The following is a 21,733-nucleotide window of genomic DNA, read 5'->3' on the forward strand; positions in this document are numbered from 1 at the left end:
GAGGACAATTTGCCTTCCTTCCTTGCCTTCCTCTGAGGGAGAGAGAGTGAGCCCTGCCCGAGACACAAGCCATTTCACCCCAGTGGCTCTGGGATTCAGGCTTTGACAACTGGTCATGCTGCCTTGTAGCCCAACAGATGGAAAAAGCAAAAGCAGATACAGGAAGAGAAACACAGAGGCTGTCTTTTGGCTTGAACTGTTTTATCATTCTGCTTGTAAAACATCAGTATGTCTAAACATGGACAGAAAGCACACAAAATGATCCATAAAATGATCCGCAGGGAAGAGCCATCAATTCCTCCACATTTCCACTATCTTACCAAGGATCAACAGCAGCTCAGAGCTTGGAACCATTGGCAGGCACTTGGCACAGGTTTCTCATAGCTCCTTGTTGAGCTGGAATCCCTTTGCTCTGTCCAGCTTGTCCAGCACTTCGCTGTAAAGGCCGACCATCTGTGGCCAAAGAACAGCCTGGGTCAGTTGGCCATCTGGGGCCAGGTTTGGCCCTCCCCTTATTCCTCTCCCTTCACCTGGTTCTCGTAGTTGCTCTTCAGGGTCCCCAGGTGAGCCAGGAAGCGCATGCCCAGGCCACACCATCGCTCGGCTTCTGGGTATTTGCCGGCACAGTACTGGTATATGCCTGTGTTCCAGGCCTGGGTCATCAGCCAGAGGATTTCCACCTCGGGGTAGTCAGCCTGCTGCACCTGCCAAAAGCCAGAAAAATTCCAAGAGTGTGTAGAATGCTTGCGCCAAGCCAAAAATTGTGTGTATGCATGGGAAGGCTAGGCAACTCTTCCGATGCCCCTCAGGACTGTAGGCCAAGATAGGGTTGAAGGGTTCATACCAGTCACTAAATTGCAGTGGAGGGAGGATAGCCCAGTTTGGCAGCATCCCCACTAAGAAACCAGTGTCTGGTTCTTCCCAAGAAGCTTTATTATGCGCCACAGACATCTTGCCTTGTGACTTTTGGCATTATGTTTTCAGGCCGTCTGATTTGCCTTGTCTTGCAGTGGAACTTCAGTGGCCAGCTTTTGTATCAGCCCAACTCACCACGCTGCCCAAAATGCTCAAAGCGTCTTCAAAATAGCCCCATGCCTCCTCCAGCGTATGTGTGCCTGCCTCGATGATGCCAGATGGCAGGGAAAGGTGGACCAAGCTGTGCAGGCATTTGCTGAGAAAAAGCGAAAGAGAAATAATGCCTTGGGACAAACACCTGCATAATGTCTCTCTCCTTGTAGTAACCAGAGACATGGTGATCAAAGAGTCACACAGTGGGCATGCTTCACTGCTGCTGTCCATTTGGCCATCTCCATGGCTCAAGGTAGCGGAGCTTGACCCCAAGGGGAAGGGTGTACTTTCCAGACTTCTCAAGGAGAAGCCATCTTCTAAGTCTCCTAAACAAGAGGTAAACACTAAAGTCTATCTCTTCTTCAACTCAAGGAGAAAATGGTTCACAGGCTAGCCTTCAGATGCCATACTTTGCCATTCAGCTGCAAGTGTCATGTCCTGTGTAATTGTGATTCTGAGATACAGCAGGCACATGTACCATTATCTCCTTAGGCAACACAATCCCAGCTCAATGGGGCTAGGGTCCCATCCTGTGAAGAGCATGGGTCCATGCACTTCTCCTCTTGGACCTCTGGGATCTCATCTGGGAGCACCCCATGATCCACTCAATGGCTGTGTTGTGGAGGCATGCAAAAGACAGTGCCAGTACATGGATGGGGCTTTATGCCTGGCTCTCTGCCAGTGGTAGGGCTGTGCCTTGGCCTTGGGGTCCAAGGAGATGAGGCCAAGGGGGCCTTCCAGGTGTGGAAAGGAGTACAGCCAGGAAGAGGGGAAGGACAGCACCTGACAAAGCAGCTCCCACAGGCCTCTCACTGAGGATTATCATGTTCCCGGAATACGTACCCCTCAAGGGACATCGCTCTTTCCTACCGGAAGCACTGACCTGAATGTGACTGTATCCAGGGCTTCGTGTTGCCTGAGAAGTGTCAGAACCATCTTGAGGGCCTTCTTGCACACGGAGGGATAGTGAGCGGGGGACTCCATGGCTAGTGCTTGAGAAAGAACATGGGGACAAAATTATTGCCAAAGGGCAAAGTTCTGCCTTTCCATGTGACATGGTGAGCCCTACAACACAGCCTATAAAACAAAGCCTCTCCCTCCAGTCTCATGCGTGTCACCTGTCACATCCTGACATCTTTTGAGGCCAAAATTCAACCTGGCAGCTTCTGCATCTGAGCAGTAGAGACAGCAGCAAAAAAGGGCTCTTGGGCAATACGTTTTCCCCAAGAGATATGATCAAAAGATACAACAATCTGATGCAACAAAAATGTCTGCTGTGTGTGGACCCCAGCCCTGCCCCTGCCCTTGCCCCTCCCTGGGAGAGAGCAGAAGGGCATGCTGGCCGCTCACCTGCCATCGTTTCCAGCATCTTAATGTCCACTTGGGACAACTCCCACATCTGGTCCAGCAGGTCAGCCACAGTCGGATCACTCAGCTTGGCTCGGGCTTCGAATTCGTAAAGCAATAGGATGGTGTCTGTGGGATCCTTAGGGAAGTCACCTATTGAGCAGAAAGGGGATCTCACATGCATCTGGTCCACAAAACCCGATTTTTTGAGGTATTTCCATTGGCCAGAAAGCTCCCCAAGCGTGGGCTTACAATGTAGCAAACAGAAGACTATATTGTTTCTGTGAGTAAGAAGACACAGGCCCTGAACCATTGCAATAGTGATGTATGGAGTTTTCCACAGCAACGTCATTTATTGTTCAAGATGGGAAACATTGCACTATGTAATATGCTTTTTGTTCCTGGGTTATTAATATCATTTCCTAATTGGTTCTAACATAAAAACATGGAAAAAGTTTGTGAAACTGCAAAAACTTTGTGCGGGACATCGTGCAGCACATTTTGCTATAGTTTTGCAATAAATATCTCAGAGAGTCTCAACCAATTCAACATAGTTTTTGGCAGCTACAAAAATTAAGTTTCAAAGTAAGGACCGTACAATTTAACAGGAAATAACACTTTCAAACCAGGAACAGGTTTTTTTTTCAAATTTCGTTACAGTGTTATTTATTTACTTGGACAGATTTTTTTAAATCGCATAATAGCTGCACCCTCCTTTTGATTAAAAAATTGATAAAAGTGCAATTATTATAGGATGAAATTCAAGGGTGTTTCAGATGCTCTCCTTCCCAGATTTCCTCCTGACCACTGTATCCCAGGGTCAAACATTTTACAGTCTCCTCCTCCTATATACATCCTACCCTGAACGGTTGCAAGCAGAAGTTTTAAATACTGTATTTATAAGGCCATGCTTGCAGTTATTTGCACACTGGTGTCAATACAATTCAGTTAGATTTTTTAATAAGTAAAAAATGCAGGTGGTTGTTCCAATACCCCATTCTCTCCCTTTCTGTCCCTTTGTTTCTTTATACATCTAAGAAAAGACACCAACAGCATCACTAGAAAGCAAAGGGGGATTTCAAAACATATTAATTCTGTGGGTATGATGGCATCTGTAGTAGCAGATCATAAGAGACTCTGCTGACCTGTTTGCTTCAGGAACTTCCAGATTTCCCTGCAGGACTGGATGCGCTCAAGGGCCTGCCTCAGCAACTGAATCTGCTTTGGAAAAAGAATGTTTTTTAAAAGAAATCACATTATGACAATCTTTGCAACTCTGTACAATTGGACCATATCTTTGGGGAACCGATGTCCAAGTATTAAAGGTGCTCTGCCTCCTTGGTTTGCTGGAATGCAGTTGAACAACTCTCCAGACAAATGAAAGATGGTGGAAAGATCGCAAAATAAACACAATAATTCTAATCCTAAATGCAAAATGAATGATTTCACAAATGTGTAGAAATCTAAAGAACCCTGCATGAGGGTCATCGTCAGTCAGATTCCCCTTGAAGGTACATTGCATGCACGTCAAATTGAATCATGTCGTATATGTCAGAAGGGAGCTGTGCAGGGTTTCCCGCTCTGTCTCGACTCTACCTGATCGTCAGGCAGCGAACTTTTTCTGGCAATATCCAGGTCGACAGCGGCCGCCATCAGGAGGCAGGTCCTTTGGGCTAAAAGTGTGCCTTTATCTGAGGGGCAAAGCTGGGAGAACTGAAATGAGACATACACAAGACAGCCTTATTGTCTATCAACAAGGGAAAACAAATATTTTAGTTAAGTAACACTATGTAACACAGTTTTTGTTCCTGGGTTATAAATGTCATTTCCTAATTGGTTCAATCATAAAAAATGGAAAATATGTTTGTTCCTTCTGCTTGTTCACATATCCCCTTGCATCACAGGAGTTGATTTTTTATGTCCTTTGAGCAGAGATGACCCTCACTGCCATGGTCATTTCTCTTGAGTTGTTCCAAAAGGATATTTTCTCTAATACTTCCCCTGCCATTTTCCATTCTATTCTTTTTCCACACGGACAGAACCCAGGTTATTCCTCCCCTCTGTTCCAAAGGGATCCTCCTTCCCTGGCTTCCTGTGAAAAGCTTGAGCTAAAGGGAAACCCTGATAACTCTGGGCAGTGAAATATTTGAGGAACCCACTGTGGTCATATATAACAGTGTTCCCATTCTGTGCTTATGGTCCCTACTCTTTGCTTTGACATCACTTCTAGGGAGCTATTGGACCACCCTTCAAAGCAGGGTTTGAACTTGCATCCCTTTTGCCACAAAGAAATCTGCCAAAGGAATGTACCTTGAAAGACATTATAAAGAAATCTCTCATTATCCGTGGACAATTCTCACACTGGACAGCCAAGTTCCAAGCTCATGAAGATAAAAGCAAAGAAGAGAAGGGTTAACACAGCAACATCAACACTGACTTATAAAACATTTGTCTGGTATCTTCTGACAGATGAAGCAAAATCTAAGCTTCCATTAAGATGTAGCATATATTTAGGATGAATAGGAAGCATTCGGGCATTAGGTACCTTTAACAGTATTTTGGCAAGTTAAGACATTTGCAGCACAAAGCAAGGCTGAATACAGCAGAGGCTCCAGACCAGTGGTTCTCAACCTGTGGGATTTCTGGGAGTTGTAGGCAAAAACACCTGGCGACCCACAAGTTGAAAACCACTACTCCAGAGGGATCTCTTGTTGCTAGAGAATATAAATAACTTTCCCGCTTCTTTCAATTCTTGCTCCATTCGAATGCATGCATAGAATAAGTGTTCCTGTGGCATGGATCTGTTGCCAAGAGCAACCGCTCTGCAAAATGGCCTGAAATGTGTGCATTAATTCAAGCAACAGATTTGTTTCTGGAGGGAAGCGGTTGTTGCCACTTGCTTTGGTGGTCAAACAGTGCTTCCTTTAAGCAGAAATATCTTTCCACACAGAGGACCGCCATTGTGGCTGTCATTCAATCATTCAATCAATTTCGGGTGCTGAATATCCCCCCAAAACAGAGGGCATCTCTTCCAACCCCCTTCTGCCAGGCAGCCCTCCCAACAATCAGCCATCCAACCTCAGTTCAAAAACCTCCAGAGAAGGGGGCACCACTGGAAGAGACCTCTAAAGGGCATCCAGTCCAACCCCCTTCAGCCAGGCAGGAAGCCACAAACAAAGCACCCCTGACAGATGGCCCTCCAGCATCTGCTTAAAAACCTCCAGAGAGGTGTGATCCCTACAAAAGTTAAGTGCTGGTGCTGTTTAAGTGTTGGTGCTGTTATAACTTTTATACTTTGCACAATTTATTGATTGAGTTGCAGTAATGACCACTAAAATGTAAAGGTTTCTAATTAAGAAAATATCTGTTGAAAATGATATTTGTGATGAACCCCATGGAGCAGCTATAGAGGAAACGACACAAGAAAGATAAAGGAAAAAAACCCGAACCTTGTTAACACAGTAACAATTATATGTTCGAGATGGGTTTTTTTCTCTCTCTCTCTGACTCCAGCCCTGATACCTACCTATCTTCCTGAACCACTGAGCCTCGCTGACTCTCATTTCCAGCATCTTGCTTTCATCTCTGAATATCCGATCCAGTCGATCGTAAGCTGAAGCAGGAATATGGTGCATTAAGAGCAAGAAGGCATTAAGAGCATTGAGAAATGTCATTGGAGCTTTTAAAGTCTGAAGTAGAAAAATCTCTGTCATGGAACTGAAGCCAGGTCCTTGCCTTTCCAGGGCCTACCTGTAGTCAGGTATCTTAGAAGGTTCTCCATGTCTCTAGGAACAAAGAGAGAGAGAAATTTGAATAAATTACTGAACAGAGGCCTGGGCCCCATTGACACTGCCAATCCAGTTCAACCTGCATTATAAGAGTCTACACACTATCATATGGCAGGGTAGATAGGGCTGTAGTAAATGAGAACCCTTCCCAAATCAACCTTTGTATCCAGGTCCAATAAACAAGGTGTTGGTGGGTGTTTAAGGCTCGCATGTTATACACCTTCACCTTTCCCATCAGTTTAGGGCTGCTACCTAACCGCCTTTGCTCATGTAAGAAATGCAACAGCCATAAGGAGCACAACTCACGTTTCCTCTTCAGGTTTTGCTGCAGCTTTGGACAAGGTAAGTCGGATCAAACACCTGCAAAGCAAGAGAAATCCCTGCCAAAATGACGTTTTTGACACCTTTATGGCTCAAAGCAACAGTCCTTCTTTCAGGGCTTCTATCTCCACATCACCATCACTGTAGAGGCCATATATAGTGACAAATGTCAACTGAAGGATGACATTTACCCACCTCTCCTTGCCGCTCTAGCTACCAAAAGGTACAATTTTAAATCCAGAGAGAATAACAGGAACCGCTTTTAATAGCTGTGTGTTTTTAATAGTTGCTCGGTTGTTTTGGTAGGTTTCCCCCCAATATTTTTAATTAGAATTCTTAACAGAATAAAAAAGACACAAATAAACAAACAAACAACAATGCTTATGCATAGATAAACACACAGACGTACCTAACAACAATTAATAATTAATTATTAAGGGGTGCATTGCTAGTGCTTTTGGTGCACAAAGGCAGAAGGGGGCTGGATTAAATGGCCCAAGGGGTCTCCTCCAACCCTCTTTATTATTATTATTATTATTATTATTATTATTATTATTATTATTATTATTATTATTGACAGAAGGACACAGAATAACACAGCAAATGAGATATATATGCTGAATTTTGTATCACAAAATCACAAGTCGAACACTTCCCACATTCACCTATATTCTAATTACATATAAGGCTAAGCTACACAACAATAACAACAACAACAACAACATATATTATTACCCGCCTCTCCTTTCAGCTTAAGGTGGGTCACAAAATAGTTGATGTTGTTGTTATTATAATATTTATTTATACCCTGCTTTCTGTCTATAAAAGAGACTCAAAGCAGCTTACAAATGAAATATAAAAGCACGTATTAAAACATAAAAGCATATATTTAAACAAAACAAATATTTAAATACATGAAACAATATTATTAAAACTTTGGACAAGTAAAAGTGTTTCCAATGGGAGCCTAAACAGCGCTAGCAAATGATACCTACATCACCAGGAAGAGTGGCTTCTACAACTTAATAAAAAGCTAAGGACATTGTAATTGCATGGCTCAAACAAAGGAAAAGTGTGTGTGTGTGTGAGAGAGTGTGTGTATAATGGTACTCACTTTAAAGCTGTAAACACTTGCTGGCAGTCTTGGAGGTGCATAGACAAATATCCCAAGACTTCAATTGCCACCTCCTGCTCACCATTCTAGGGAAGAAGAATTTGAATTAGTATTTGATACAAAGAGTTATAGTTAAGGCATGATTTTATGGACAGGATGAAGGCAGAATCCTAGAATCCTAGAACTGGAAGAGTCCCCAGGAAACATCCACCCCTCTTCTGCCAGGAAGGGCACCTTTAATCCCTCCAGATAGATGGCCGTCCAGTCCACCACCACCCCTTCTGCCAGAAAGGACATAATCAAAACCCTCCCAACAAATGGCAATGGTCATAGAATCCTAGAGTTGGAAGAGATCCCAAAAGCCATCCAGTTTAGCCCCCTTCTTTCTTCTAGTTAGGAAACACACAATCAAAGCACCCCCGACAGATGCTTTTGTCGAGGTGGGCACCATATCCATTTATACATCTTGTCTCTGTAATTCAAACACTGCTGGTCTATAAGAACCCCAACATCATGAGTTCTGAATACCTCATTAGAAGTATAATAGAGAGAATGAATGCCATGATGCATGAAATACATAGCTAAACATGTCCTTGTCCGCAAGGCCAGAAAAGGGACTTTCCTTGGAAGCCTTTACACTATGGTTCTCCATAAATCAGATTAGAAGTAGTTCCACCTAAGCATGTTTCGCCAATTTAAAAAGGTATGGCTTGTACCTCCAAAGCAAACTGGGCAGCTAAGCTGATCAGGTTGACAGCCACGGATCCATCCATTAATGCCTTATCTTTGTGATGCGTCGGCTCTGCTATGGATTTCTCCATTGCAACAAAGGCATCCAAAGCTAAAATATAAGAAAAGCGACATTGATAGAAACAGGAATCTTTTTCATCCTAATTGGTCCACGGTTGGTCAGTCCAAAGGGGATAAAAGTACACATATTTCTATACAAACAATATTTGGTTTGGCCACTTCCTCTCTTGACTCCAATGATTACTCCATATTAATAGACATTCACTGAACTGTTTCCAATTTCTATGTAGATGGAGTATATGACAGGATCCAAAATACTACTGTGCAAAGGTACATACAAATATAATTATGTGTAAAGTAGACTAGCATACAGTATGAATGAATATTTCATTTTGGTCAGTGACCAGCATTAAAACAAGCAGTAAAATGTAAGTAAACATATGTTTAGGCATTAAAATACCATTTTTAAAAGCAGAGTTAAGACACAATGTCAAGCATGAGAGTTAAAAACAGTATTAAGTATTTATATATTAAATAGCAGTGATAAAAGCTGAGAGAAAGTAATAAAATCTTTTAAGACGTTGAGAGCAACTAAATATGTTAAAAACCAAGAGGACCACATGTCTGTGATTCCCCCTTTGCCTTGAATATCAGATAAGACCGGAGTCAGTAAAAATGATGTTCTCTTCCACCACAGGATTTTGTTGTTTTACCTTTTTGGGTGTTGTGCTCTAAGACTGCTATTTTATACACATAAAACTGAGTGAAGATGCTGCTTGGGTCGTAACTCTCTGCCTCTTTTATAGCTTTGTGAGCCTGGAAAATGGAGAGATTTATCAGGATGTTGCTGAAGACTTAAAGCAGAGTCAGGCAGAGACTGACAGAGACACAGAGATTTTAAGCAATGCTACATTTAGCAATCCTGCTATAAGGATGAAGGACTTGCTAGAGCTGAATTCTCATTCCATCCCATATTGGCTGACCCTCACTGGGTTGTGATGATAACAAAGCACTATTGCAAACCCCGTGGTTGCCTTTGTACCAGAAAAGAGAAATAACTCCCTTGGGACGGGTACAGTGTCTCTCTCTGACATTACATCAATTAAGAAGGAGGACATGCTCCATCAGATGTCTTCCAGCCTAAAAGCAGCTCTGATCAGTTTAAACAGAAGCAGATTTCAAAAGACAGTGCATAAAGACCATTGATTTGCTCTAAGCTCTGCTTCTTTTCTTTCTATAGCTATTTAACCTGGAGTATTTTTGTTTTGTCATTCAGTACCTATAACTTAAAATTTGAAATAAGTTTTTTAAAGGATTTCTCATAATAAGCTCATGGAAGATGGAATGCCTGGAGGAAAAGACCCCAAAGGAAGACCTTGTCATGGTCTTGCAGCTGGAGATAGCAGGCGGCCATATTTCTGTGCAGCTTAGCCAAGTTCTGGTGGTCCATTTGCCCCGAAGAGTAGAAGCCGAGGGAATAGTTGTACCACTGGAGAGCCTCAGAGTAGCTTTTGGCCTGAGAAGAAAGACATATATCTTAAACCCATTGCTTTATGTTGGCCCTCAGCAAGTTGGTTTTATTGTGAGCCACTTTGAGTTTTTTTTTAAAGAGAAAGGGCAGTATATAATAATAATATTTGCTCCCATTCTGGACCCTCAGAGAGAACTTGTAATACATTTGTAAAGAGATGAAGCTTCAAAGGGGCCTCAGACCTCATAGTTCTGAGCAGCTCTGTCCCAGAGAACAAGGTGCAGGTGGTTCAGGCTTTCAGAAGGCAACTGCTTTCCGATGGTTTGCCCTGCAGAGATAAAAATTCGGCATTTTTCCAGCTCCAGGACATTAAATATTTTGTATGCAAGAGCTGGTGGTTCTTTGAGTGCCCAATCCAGACAAGTTTAAACTGTGTTAACTGCCCTTGTTACTTTCATTCAAGCAAACAAATGTGTTTAGGATAATTGTGAAAAGGCTTCTAAAGTGTGGTTTGAGCTATGAATGAGATTTTAAGCCATTTTAAAGGATTTTACTGCTTATTTTTTAATACTGCTAATATTTAATTCCATTTTAATGTTTGTATATTTTGAGGTTTTAATTGTATTGTGGTTGGTTTTATTTGAGTCTCTTTTTTTAGAGAGAAAAGGCAGTATATAATAACAACAACAACAACAACAACAACAATAACAATAACACTATGTAACAAAATTTGAAAAATGTTCTGTTCCTGGTTTGAAAGTGTTATTTTCTATTTAATTGTGCGATACTTTAAAAGTAGTTGTTATACCCCAGAAACTTCATTTTTGTGTCTGCCACAAACTATGTTGAATTGGAGACTCTCTGAGACATTCATTGAAAAACTAGAGCAAAATGTTCTGAAGGAAATCCCTCCCACAAAGACAAAGTTTTGCAGTGTAGTTTTATGATAGAACCAATTAGGAAATGACATTTATAAGTTATAACCCAGAAACAAAAATCGTGTTACATAGTGTCAAAATACAGTGATGAGATCAGATGGCCAGACAGAAAGGCTTTAACTGCCGGGGCCAACACAATTCTTAACTTCAACTTGAAACAGGTGTTTTGACATCTTCTGTACCTGCTCCAAATAAGCCATAAATCAGCATCAAAGGAAACTGGGCACAGACCTGCAAGGATGTCCTCGATCATCCTTTTGGCAAGTGGCTCCTTCATCCTCTGCAACAGGAGCTTGATGTGGAGGAGAATGACTCTGCCGACATCTGGGGTGTCTTCAAAGAGCCGAGCCACTGACTTCAGGAAGTCAAAGCCAATGGCCTCCCTTAATATACAAAGACAATGGGATTCAAACGGTCCCGGCTTCTATCTCGGACTTCAAGAAAATTGTGCTTACACGCACATTAAATGGGAAGTCACACAAAGCCCTGCTAGGATCTTGGCTCTCTAGGACAACTGAGAATTAAAATGGCCATCCTCACTCATTTCACACCCAAAGCTTTATGGTACATTGCCAAAAGGAAAATGACCACCAGAGCTTTTGAACTACTCAGGGTAGATATGCCATATTTCCCTGAAAATAAGGCTGGGTCTTATATTAATTTTTGCTCCAAATGACACATTAGGACTGATTTTCAGGGGTGACTCATTTCTTCATATACAACAATGTACATGTATTCATGTATTCATTTATTCATGTACAAAGATCTATATTTATTCAAATACAGTCATATTATCTTCTTCTGGAACACCATCATAATATTGTGTCAATAATATTATTTATTTATATTTAATTATATATTAATATTATATATTAATATTATTATTTTATAATTCAATAGGTCAGTTGTATGTTACAACAGATGTACTATCGGTAAATGTGTCAGTCTGTCTGTTGATCTTAACTGAGGATTATTTTTGGAGTAGGGCTTTATATTATGATCATTCTGAAAACCCATGCTAGCCACTTTGAGTCTCCTTGTAAAGAGACAAAGTGGGGTATTATTATTATTATTATTATTATTATTATTATTATTATTATTATTATTATTATTATTATTATTTTACAGTTAGGGCCCTGGCTGTTCAGCCTGCATGCCAAAATATGATGTATTAGATATGTATGTAACTCAAGGTTATATGTTTTTGGGAAAATGACATTCTCCCTGACTTTCTACATCAGTCCCATTCTCAGCCTTATTCCTCCCTCTCCTTGTCTTTTGATTTTGCCCAACTTAACTGCAAGCACCATTTCAGAAACAGGGACAAAGAAGTGTGATTTGCTGAAAAGCCCGAAGTAGTCCTTCTTGGTCCTCTTCTTCATTGACAAACAAAAAACAAAACAATTATTTCCCAAAAAGGGTGTTTTCAGCACCTTTTGTACTCCAGAAGCAGCTTTGCTGAGTCCAGGTAAATATCCAGAGGAAGCTTGTGGTGGATGAGTTCAGCAACAGCTAGAGAGAGAAAGGAAGGAGACGAAAGGACATTGCAAATTGTTTTTCGTTGTATCTGCTAAGCAATTAGGAATCTGTTCTAGCATTATTTTACGAGTGTTAATCAAAGACGGCAAAATACAGGCAGTCTTCAAATTACAGACAACCAATTTATATACGACTCCTAGTTGAGAACGAGGCTGAGGCAACAGGAAGAGAGAGGAATCTACTCCTAGGAAAACTTCTAAAAGAGTTATTTTAATGGGAAAAAGGTGTCTCCACTGAAGCTTTATCTCCAATTCTTGTTTCCACAACAAGCTAAATTTCCCCAAATTTAATGACCATAGAGATAGAAAGTGAGGTGAAATTTTTGAAACGGGCACAGACAGCAAAACAAATATCTCAGGAGTGTTAAACCTTCCCTATGCTATCCAAAGCTAAAAAATAAATAAATCTATATTTGGCTGGAGTTGTGCTTAGAAAATGTACCTATTCCAACTTACATACAAATTCAACTCAAGAACTAACCTACAGAACCTATCTTGTCTGTAATTTGGGGGTTGCCTGTAATGTGGAATAAGAAATGATGGATATTTATTTCTTGCCACTTAGAAACACAAGACGGTAGAGAAACAGAATGTAGAATAGTATTGGTAGATTTTGAGAGGATGCTATTGTGCCATATGGAAACATATATGTCTAGCTGTCCTGGAGAGTAAAGATTAATTTTAGTGAATATAGATTCAGAACATGCAGTAAATATGATTTTATTAATTTACATTGGAACCCCTGGTGGCGCAATGTGTTAAACCCTTGTGCCGGCAGGACTGCTGACAGACAGGTCAGTGGTTCGAATCCAGGGAGAGCGGGAACGTGAGAGAAGCCTACCACATAATGGTAAAACATCAAAACATCCGGGCGTCCCCTGGGCAACGTCCTTGTAGATGGCCAATTCTCTCACACCAGAAGCAACTTGCAACGAAAAAAATACATTCATTTCCTTTGTAACCAACTAAAAGAGTTCAACTGAAAACCACACAATCACCATTGACAGCCACCTTTGTCCCTTCTCTGTCCTTCAACCATATAATTTGGCCTGACATTATAGATATCATTTTATTTTATAGATAAACCAAGCACGGTACCTGTGCCAACATCTTCATCGGATGCACCGCCTTTCAGAAGAATTTTGAGTTTTAACAAAAATCCTGCTGGATGCAAATCCTCCTGTAAATCAAGAAATCAAGACATTATTTTGACAGCCCAACTATTTTTACCAATTTTAGAATATTTTTAACGGGTGGCTGTCAGAACTCGGCCTATTCATAATGCTGAAGGGATGTCAAGCGCTTCTCATCAGCACTTCCCATGTGTGTGTATATCTATATATATATTCCAAATAATCTAGAATAATTTTAAACATCCTGAGGAACAAGTCACTTGGAGATGCCAGATGGCTAGTTGGGAATCTTCTCCCGGAGCATTGAAATTCTAATTCTTCCTGCTCAGAAACAGGCAGCAAGGGGAAAGGAAGTGAAATCTTAACTTCCTCTTGTGCTCATAGCAGCAAAAATGTCTGCTGCCAAAACTATTTAGCATCATTTACTCTAGGGATTAAAAATCATCCCATTCCAAGAAATTTTCTTCCCTGTCAGCTGCTCTCTTGCAAGAAGCAAAAGGAGAAAAGTTCTCATCCATTTTCATTGCCGATAATCCAGGGATATGAAACGATGAAAGCCCTCTCTTCTTACAGATATGTGAGAAATATTTAAATCCTTTTACATCTGGCAGCACTACATCAGCATCCTGAGGCCAAGCCCTACAGTTAGTAACCAAACGAATGATGTACCACAGTGTTCCTGATGCTCCAATAGAGTATAGCCCTATGGGTCAGGTAAATAACAACGTTGGTATTGGAATATACAAGCTTCAGAGTTGGCACAAGACACTCCGCTGCCTGAGGCAGAACAGGAAATGGGTCCCAGATTCCCAGAGGCAGCCCAGTTACTTTGGCCCATGGGACTGGTCATCCCACAAGCAGCTATCCCTCATCTTGGTTGTCAAATAAGAAACTGAACAGGCAATAACATGCTGCCTTTATGTTTCATCATGAATCAACTGCCTGCATCAGATGCCCCATTCTGCCCAATGCTTTCATGTTATACAAGAAAAGCTTTGCAGGCTAAATATGAAACAATGGAATCTTCCAAGTGAAAGAATGTTCGGTTCATTCTGCAGACTGACTCTTAACATTCTCATGATTTGTTCCTGCAGCCCAGGTATGGGCAAACTTTGGCCCTCCAGGTGTTTTGGTCTTCAACTCCCACAATTCTTAACAGCCTACCAGAAGGCCAAAGTTTGCCCATGCTTGCTGTAGCCCATGACCATCTGTGCTAAAATAAACTTGCTTAAGGTGTCAGCAGATTCCTTCCTTCATTCTTCTGATAGAGTTCCATATTAACATTTGACACCATTTTGACAAAACAAACTTGTTTTGGGTGTGATTCTGCTGATGAGCAACCTGCTGTCCCAAAAAGGAAAGCCCCATCACCTCATTGGCCATCGCCGCAGCCCTGAGAGCCTTGTCGTGATACTGTCGGCAGTCCCATTCCAGGTAGACGGTTGCCAGCAGCCGCAGCACTTTGGCCTTTGGGTGGAAATAAGAGGGGTCTTTTAACATGTGGACAGAAATCATAACATTACAGAATTGGCTGCAAACTTTTTTCACCTGCATTTCTTTTCCAGTTGAATATTTCACATCCATTTTCCCAATTTCATAACTCTGGCTGTTGAAAAGGGAAAAAGAAACAAAGTCTATTCGTGTTTCTTCTCCACAGAAACTGTCACTCCTCCAAATTGGCCCACAAATATTCATTGATTAGGAATTAATCAGTCCAAAGGGTCCACATCTGTCCTTTCTTGGGGTTAGAGATTTTGTCAGAGGATTCACTGATAAACAGGTTTCCTAGTCAACTATTCTGAACTCAGAACGCGACGAGGTTCTTTCTCCCACCTTGGACCTTCCACAGATATATACACCCCACTTGCCTAGTTTCCAAGATACCTCAAAACCTCTGAGGATGCCTGCTATAGATGTGGGCAAAACATCAGGAGATAATGCTTCTGGAACATAGTCATACTGCCCAGAATACTTACAGCAACCCAGTGATTCCAGCCATAAAAGACTTCGACAACACATTAAAGATTATATGCACACATAATTAAACCTCAGTGGATACTTTCTTTAAGAAGAACAGGTTTTGGGAGAGGACTCTTTTTAATGAAGCAACAGCAAAGATCCTTACATTTATTATTATTATTATTATTATTATTATTATTCATCTACATCCCATCTTTCTCTCGATAATGGGACTCAAGGCAGTCAGCAACATGTTTAAAACAATACAAGCTAAAAGCAATACAAATATCAAAGTAAAAGTATAAATATGCAATTAGTGCTTTTATTGCTTTGAGGCCTCAAATCATTATCCAAATGTATTTCCATGCCACTATTTAAAATCATAGAATCGTAGCCACTAGATGGTGCCAAAACATTCCGTCTAGATTGATGATTTTTCAACATCTAAAAAGCTTGGCCTGGATACTACATTACCTTAAAGTGAAGTTAGACCCATATAACAGACTCCTATAATGTAGTTTAGCTACACTGAATTGCATTACATGGGTCTACACTGATCATATAAAACAGTTTCAAGGTGCATTACATGTCAATGTAGCTTCAGCCTTGGCCAATCCACTTCCTGTAGATCTGAGTCCTGCCAAGAGAGATGTCCATCCGTGGCCCTGTTTTCCTATGGCCTTACCTGAGCCAGAAGGAGCTCTGTTCATAGTTCTTGCGTTGGTACGTTTCTACCCCAAAGTTATAGCACAGAAGGGAAAGGTAAGAGGCCTGAAATTAAATGGGAGGAATGCAGATCATGCTCGTGAACAGTTATGTTTTTCAAAGCTAGAAAAGGGTACAGATACTTTGTTTTTTTTCAGTGTGAAATCCCACTCAGCTTCAACAAGGTGAAAAATCCATTCCCAGCAGTTTTGGGACTATTACAGGGTTACTAACTTCATTGGGGAGCCTCATCAGGATGTCTTTGCAGCGTTGGATGCAGGTAGTCGTTTTCTGAAAATCCCCTTGAGCCATTGCCTGAGAAAGCAGTAAAAATGTGCTAATGGTTAGGTTTCTATAGACCAGTTGCAAGTCCATTTTTAAAATGTTAGCAAAGCATCTCAACAACAAAAGCAAGCGGGAAGTGCTTTGACATTGCTACTGTGATTTGAGATCTTTTGCTCCACGTACTGATTCAGCCTGATAAGAGAGGACCTTGAACACATCCTTCTCTATGTCGGCTTTGTGCGCATGGATGTCACTCTCACGTGTGCTCCTCTTGGTCAGCTGGGCATAGAGTGTCTCCAGAGTCTGCAAAGAGGAGAAACATAAAATATTCCTTCAAAATACTCAAATGCAAGTGGCGTTTTTATTTGGAAAATAAGCCCACAAGACAGCGCAACGTACGTTCATGGCAATGTCGAGGACTTCATTGGCAAGAGCAGGCTCTCCAGTGTCTACCCAGCCTTTCCCGGTCTTCATGGCCATCTGGATCACAAGAGAAATGCATGTTCAAACGATGGATCTGGCTGGTACGTAATCCCTACCAAGCCTGGAGATATAAACCAGTATTTACATAAAATCTTCCTCTTGGAACATACCTCTTGGATCATAAACAGTATCAAATTGAAATCTATCAGTATAAAAAAGATACGTCATTCTTATAACCTTTTAGAAACTTTTCTGATTTCTTGCTTTTGTGGAACAGAAATGGACTACATTACCAGAATTTGCCTCCGTGCCATTTCCTCGGGAGGATCATTTACTTCACAAAATAACATCATTCTGCATGCAACGTGTCGCACTATAAGAAGAAAATATTCCATATTTTTTATTATTTGCTGTTTATTTCTTATATCAACAGTCAACAAATATCGAGTCCATAGGTTAGTACTAGTAGTTGTATGTCCAGAATGTGCTGACTGCTGTAGGTTTGTTTTCTGTTAGGATGAATGTCTTACATAAAGTTCTGTTTTTGGCATGTAATCAACTTTCCTCATTTTTTTTAGGAGCAATGAGGAACCAACATTTATAACCTGGGAACAAACCAACATAAAAAATCCTGGATTTTCTGAGTGAAGGGACATACAGAGATTCGAAGATCCAAATCTTCTGGCCAGAATCAGGATATTCCTGAACTTTTTTATCTCGTGGTTTTTTGTCTCTGTAGCAATTCCTCCCGTGTTTTCAGCTTACATCGTCTAGCCACCCTCCGTTTTGAACTGGGAGCTCCTGGGATAAATGTACTGTGTGGATGGGCCCTAAGACAGCAATTAACATCCATGAAAGCATATGTAAATTTCAACAAAACAAAAAAGACATGTTGCTATGTTCAGTAAATCAAAAGTTTATAAGATGGTACTCAAACATACACTTCACTTTTTGTATATCACTGAGAACAGGGCCTTCTTTTCTGGCAACGGTCCAGTTCCATAAGTTGACTGCACTTTCTTCAAACTGGGAGCAATGGAAAGTAAAGATTTTCAAAATCAGTGCAAGTCTTTTAAAGCATTATTATTATTATTATTATTATTATTATTATTATTATTATTATTATTATTGAGTTCTGATCTATGTATTTTAACTATGCTGTACTCCACTTTAAACCTTGGAGAAAGGTGGATATCAAAATTATTATTATTATTATTATTATTATTATTATTATTATTATTATTATTATTATGTTTTAATCTATATATTTTTACTATGTTGTATCCAAGCTCGAGCCTTGAGGAGAAGTGGATAACATTATTATTATTATTATTATTATTATTATTATTATTATTATTAATGTGAAATGGAATAGTTTACTAAATAACTACAAGAAAAAACACATTATTCAATAAGCTTTTCAGAGACAGCTTTATTTTTCTGAATAGTTTTAAAGCATCTTGAAAGTGTGGCATTCGACATTTCACCAAGTAACTGAAAAAGCCATTTTCTCCAACAGCTTTTGGAATGTGCTATTTATTTTCCAGAGATCTTTACTAATGTTTGCGATATTTGTACCTGGGCCTTCTCCCTCTCATTTACACTTCCTTTATTAATTTTTTCTATATCCCCGAACAACTTCTCAGTGTCTTCTTGTACATCAGATGAGGCTTTGCTGCTCATCAGTTTTTGAATGAGCTCTGCAGTTACAAGCAACAACAAAAGACAAAACAAGTTATAAGGTAGCTTTCAAGGCAATGTATCATTTTCAAACAAACCAGCCTGTTTACATTTCCTATCTAGCAACAAACAAATTGTAGGAAACAAAATAGAAACCTTTAAAAGGAAACATATTGCATGAGAACTTGGACATTCTAACATTGAGTACCCAGAAACTCTGAAACATTTAAGGCATCCCAACTTTTCACCATTTAATATTAAAATGTATTAGTAATCCATGTTATTCTAGGCGCTTTTAAAATTTTTCTTAGAAAATGGCTTTGAGCAATGGTTCCCAACAATTTTGTGGCCCTGCCCCTCCTAAGCCTCTCTAAAACCCTGATGCTGCCCTTCTGACATATAATTCTTATGATTCCAAAAGTGAGCTCCTATTTATTCAGATGGAGGAAGACTCAAAGGCCACAAACTTGATCTAAACAACCTTCCAAACGACATGGCCTTCATGCAAGAGGAAAACCTAAGGATGAAAAGACAGCTAAAGTACTAAGAAATCATGAAGAAATTGTTGAAATAACAACATGAATAATAACAATAGTATTAATAACATCAATAACAATAATAATAATATGAAAATACCTCAGGGAATTTATCAACAAGGGAATATATGAGGCTTTCTTGTGGGTCCCATGCTTTATAAATGAGACTAATAATAATAATAATAATAATAATAATAATAATAATAATAACTGCAAAAGGCCATCCTACTGGGATCTGCGCACATCATCTGCAAATACATCACACAGTCCTAAACACTCGGGAAGTGTTCGACTTGTGATTTTGTGATATGAAATCCAGCATATCTATCTTGTTTGCTGTGTCATACAACGTTGTTGTGTCAATAATAATAATAATAATAATAATCTGCCAACTGCAAAAGGCCACCCTACTGGGATCTGTGCGCATCATCCGAAAATACATCACACAGTCCTAGACACTTGGGAAGTGTTCGACTTATGATTTTGTGATACGAAATCCAGCATATCTATCTTGTTTGCTGTGTCATACAATGTTGTTGTGTCAATAATAATAATAATAATAATAATAATGTTATTTCTCTCGCCTCTCCTTGTGGCTTGATGCAATCCTAAACCCTATAGAACTCTAAATACAAATAAGTGTACTTAAAGTGTTTTAATATGCGTATTTTATAGAATGTTTAAGATGGTTATGTGTTTTTAGAAATGTTGTAACCTGTCTTAAGCCATGAACTAAAACAACAGAATGGATGTACATCATTTGCATCGAATTCAGTGTAACTGAAGTGTCCTGCTTCCTTGCAAAGTGCATTCGGTGAGATGCGATGATAATAATATATCCTGCCGCCCAACGTTCATTTTCTTGTGGCTGATCCTCTTTGATTTCTTTTTTTTCAAAATAGGGACTCACTTATTAAAGCAATCATTGTGCTTTGGGATTCCCTCTCCCCATAGATTTTTTGCTACATTCATATGCAGGACAGAAAGTATTATATATTTTGCACCTTTGATTTCCATGATGTGTTTTCCTCTTCAGGATTCGATTTGCTAAAGGAACACCTTTAAAATTAAAAAGAAATAACATTAACATGTTTATCCACTTGTTTTGTCTACGTTCTTGATTGTACCCCTTGTCGTTTCATAGCTGCATTTTAATGGCCTTATGTTTTTTATTTTAACTGTGTAACTTCGGCTCAGGCCATGAGAGGAGGCCGGTAACAAATGACATGTATTATCTTCATTATTACTATTATTATAATCATTATTATTATTTACTTCCCAAAGTCACCTCTAAAGTAATTTTAATTGATTTGTTTTCCTCTGTTAATGTTGAATTAGGCAGCTCTTTTGGCAAGACACATGAAACGGTTGAAAGGCAGAAGATAAATGTTTCAACAAAATGTGTTTTTTCACAGATGCAACTCCATAGATATAGATATAATAATAATAATAATAATAATAATAATAATAATAATAATAAATTTATTACCCGCCTATCCCTGCTACATATAATAAAGGTAAAGGTTTTCCCCTAACATTAAGTTTAATTGTGTCCGGCTCTGGGGGTTGGTGCTCATCTCCATTTCTAAACTGAAGAGCTGTCATTGTCCATAGACACCTCCTAGGTCATGTGGCCAGTATGACTGCATGGAGCGCTGTTACCTTCCCGCTGGAGCAGTACCTATTAATCTACTCACATTTGCATGTTTCCAAACTGCTAGATTGGCAGAAGCTGGGAATAATAGTGGGAGCTCACCCCACTCCCCAGATTTGAACCTGCGACCATTTGGTCTGCAAGTTCAGCAGCTCAGCGCTTTAACACGCTGAGTAATAATAATAATATCCACCTCTCTCTGCTAAATATAAATATAATAGATATATATACAAACACACATGTGAATATATATATATTCTCATACATATATATGCACAAAACAATGCACCCTTCAACAGCGAGTAGCTGCTACAATGATTATTTTGAAGGCCAAGCAAGTGCATGCATCTTGAAGAAGGAATGATCCTTATTTAAGATGCAAATGCCATCTTGCTACAATTTTATTTCAATTGCAGATGGTGTGAAAACCCCCTTATTCACATAACCCTTGTGTGTGTTTGTGTTTTGTTATAAATACATTTGTTAAAATATCAAAAGGTCCCAGGTTCAAATCCCGGGAGCGGAATGAGCGCCCGCTGTTAGCCCCAGCTCCTGCCAACCTAGCAGTTGGAAAACATGCAAATGTGAGATCAATAGGTACCGCTCCGGCGGGAAGGTAAGGGCGCTCCATGCAGTCATGCCGGCCACATGACCTTGGAGGTGTCTACGGACAACGCCGGCTCTTCGGCTTAGAAATGGAGATGAGCACCAACCCCCAGAGTCGTTCACGACTGGACTTAACGTCAGGGGAAACTTTTACCTTTTACTAAAATATCAACCACTGTCTGACTGGAGAGCTCCTTTCCAGGAAGCCAGAAGTATGGATTATTAGAATCAGGCTGCCGTATTGGCTGAGGTAAAACAACACGGAGGAGGCTACTTGAAAGGAGCTGCTCAATAAGAATCCCGCCTAAATGTCGCCCCGCCCACTTTCTCGCGCGGGCCAATCAGAGGAAACAAACCTCCCTCCTACACTCCCACCCCCCGCCCTCTCTCAAGTGAGGCGACATGCCCCCTTGAGCG

The 21,733-nt window shown here is 40.2% G+C and overlaps 1 protein-coding gene across 3 annotated transcripts; it reads right to left on the reverse strand.

Moving 5' to 3' along the window:
• Nucleotides 1-184: 184 nt before the first annotated feature.
• Nucleotides 185-21,635, reverse strand: tex11 (testis expressed 11). 3 transcript variants are annotated; one of them, XM_008122806.3, is made up of 30 exons: nucleotides 21,471-21,635; nucleotides 20,061-20,115; nucleotides 18,419-18,540; nucleotides 17,782-17,866; nucleotides 17,134-17,213; nucleotides 16,817-16,897; nucleotides 16,601-16,720; nucleotides 16,367-16,447; nucleotides 16,113-16,198; nucleotides 15,017-15,074; nucleotides 14,840-14,935; nucleotides 13,434-13,515; nucleotides 12,231-12,309; nucleotides 11,029-11,180; nucleotides 10,102-10,187; nucleotides 9,764-9,904; nucleotides 9,102-9,204; nucleotides 8,355-8,479; nucleotides 7,639-7,724; nucleotides 6,510-6,563; nucleotides 6,166-6,200; nucleotides 5,942-6,028; nucleotides 4,726-4,796; nucleotides 4,012-4,128; nucleotides 3,561-3,636; nucleotides 2,419-2,568; nucleotides 1,952-2,060; nucleotides 1,051-1,171; nucleotides 531-704; nucleotides 185-453 (listed from the first exon to the last, which is right to left on the reverse strand). In XM_008122806.3, exons 2-30 carry the CDS (start codon nucleotides 20,071-20,073, stop codon nucleotides 379-381), a joined length of 2,745 nt encoding a protein of 914 aa, XP_008121013.1. In that variant the 5' UTR covers nucleotides 20,074-20,115; nucleotides 21,471-21,635; the 3' UTR covers nucleotides 185-378. The 3 variants fall into 3 exon arrangements, with proteins under 3 accessions (XP_008121013.1, XP_008121014.1, XP_062820055.1); XM_008122807.3 differs by having other exon boundaries at nucleotides 3,561-3,633; nucleotides 21,471-21,634; XM_062963985.1 differs by lacking the exon at nucleotides 18,419-18,540 and having other exon boundaries at nucleotides 21,471-21,634.
• Between the last annotated feature and the right edge of the window lie 98 nt (nucleotides 21,636-21,733).

The sequence above is a fragment of the Anolis carolinensis genome, unplaced genomic scaffold, assembly GCF_035594765.1.
Source record: "Anolis carolinensis isolate JA03-04 unplaced genomic scaffold, rAnoCar3.1.pri scaffold_12, whole genome shotgun sequence".
Lineage (NCBI taxonomy): Eukaryota > Metazoa > Chordata > Lepidosauria > Squamata > Dactyloidae > Anolis > Anolis carolinensis.

Bases quoted from the DNA above. Each gene is read 5' to 3' on its own strand.
- tex11 (XM_008122806.3), bottom strand. The intron at 705-1,050 runs GTGAGTTGGGCT...GGCTTTTGGCAG, and splicing joins TGAGCATTTTGGGCAGCGTG to GTGCAGCAGGCTGACTACCC. The intron at 454-530 runs GTGAAGGGAGAG...CTTTGGCCACAG, and splicing joins AGAGCAACTACGAGAACCAG to ATGGTCGGCCTTTACAGCGA.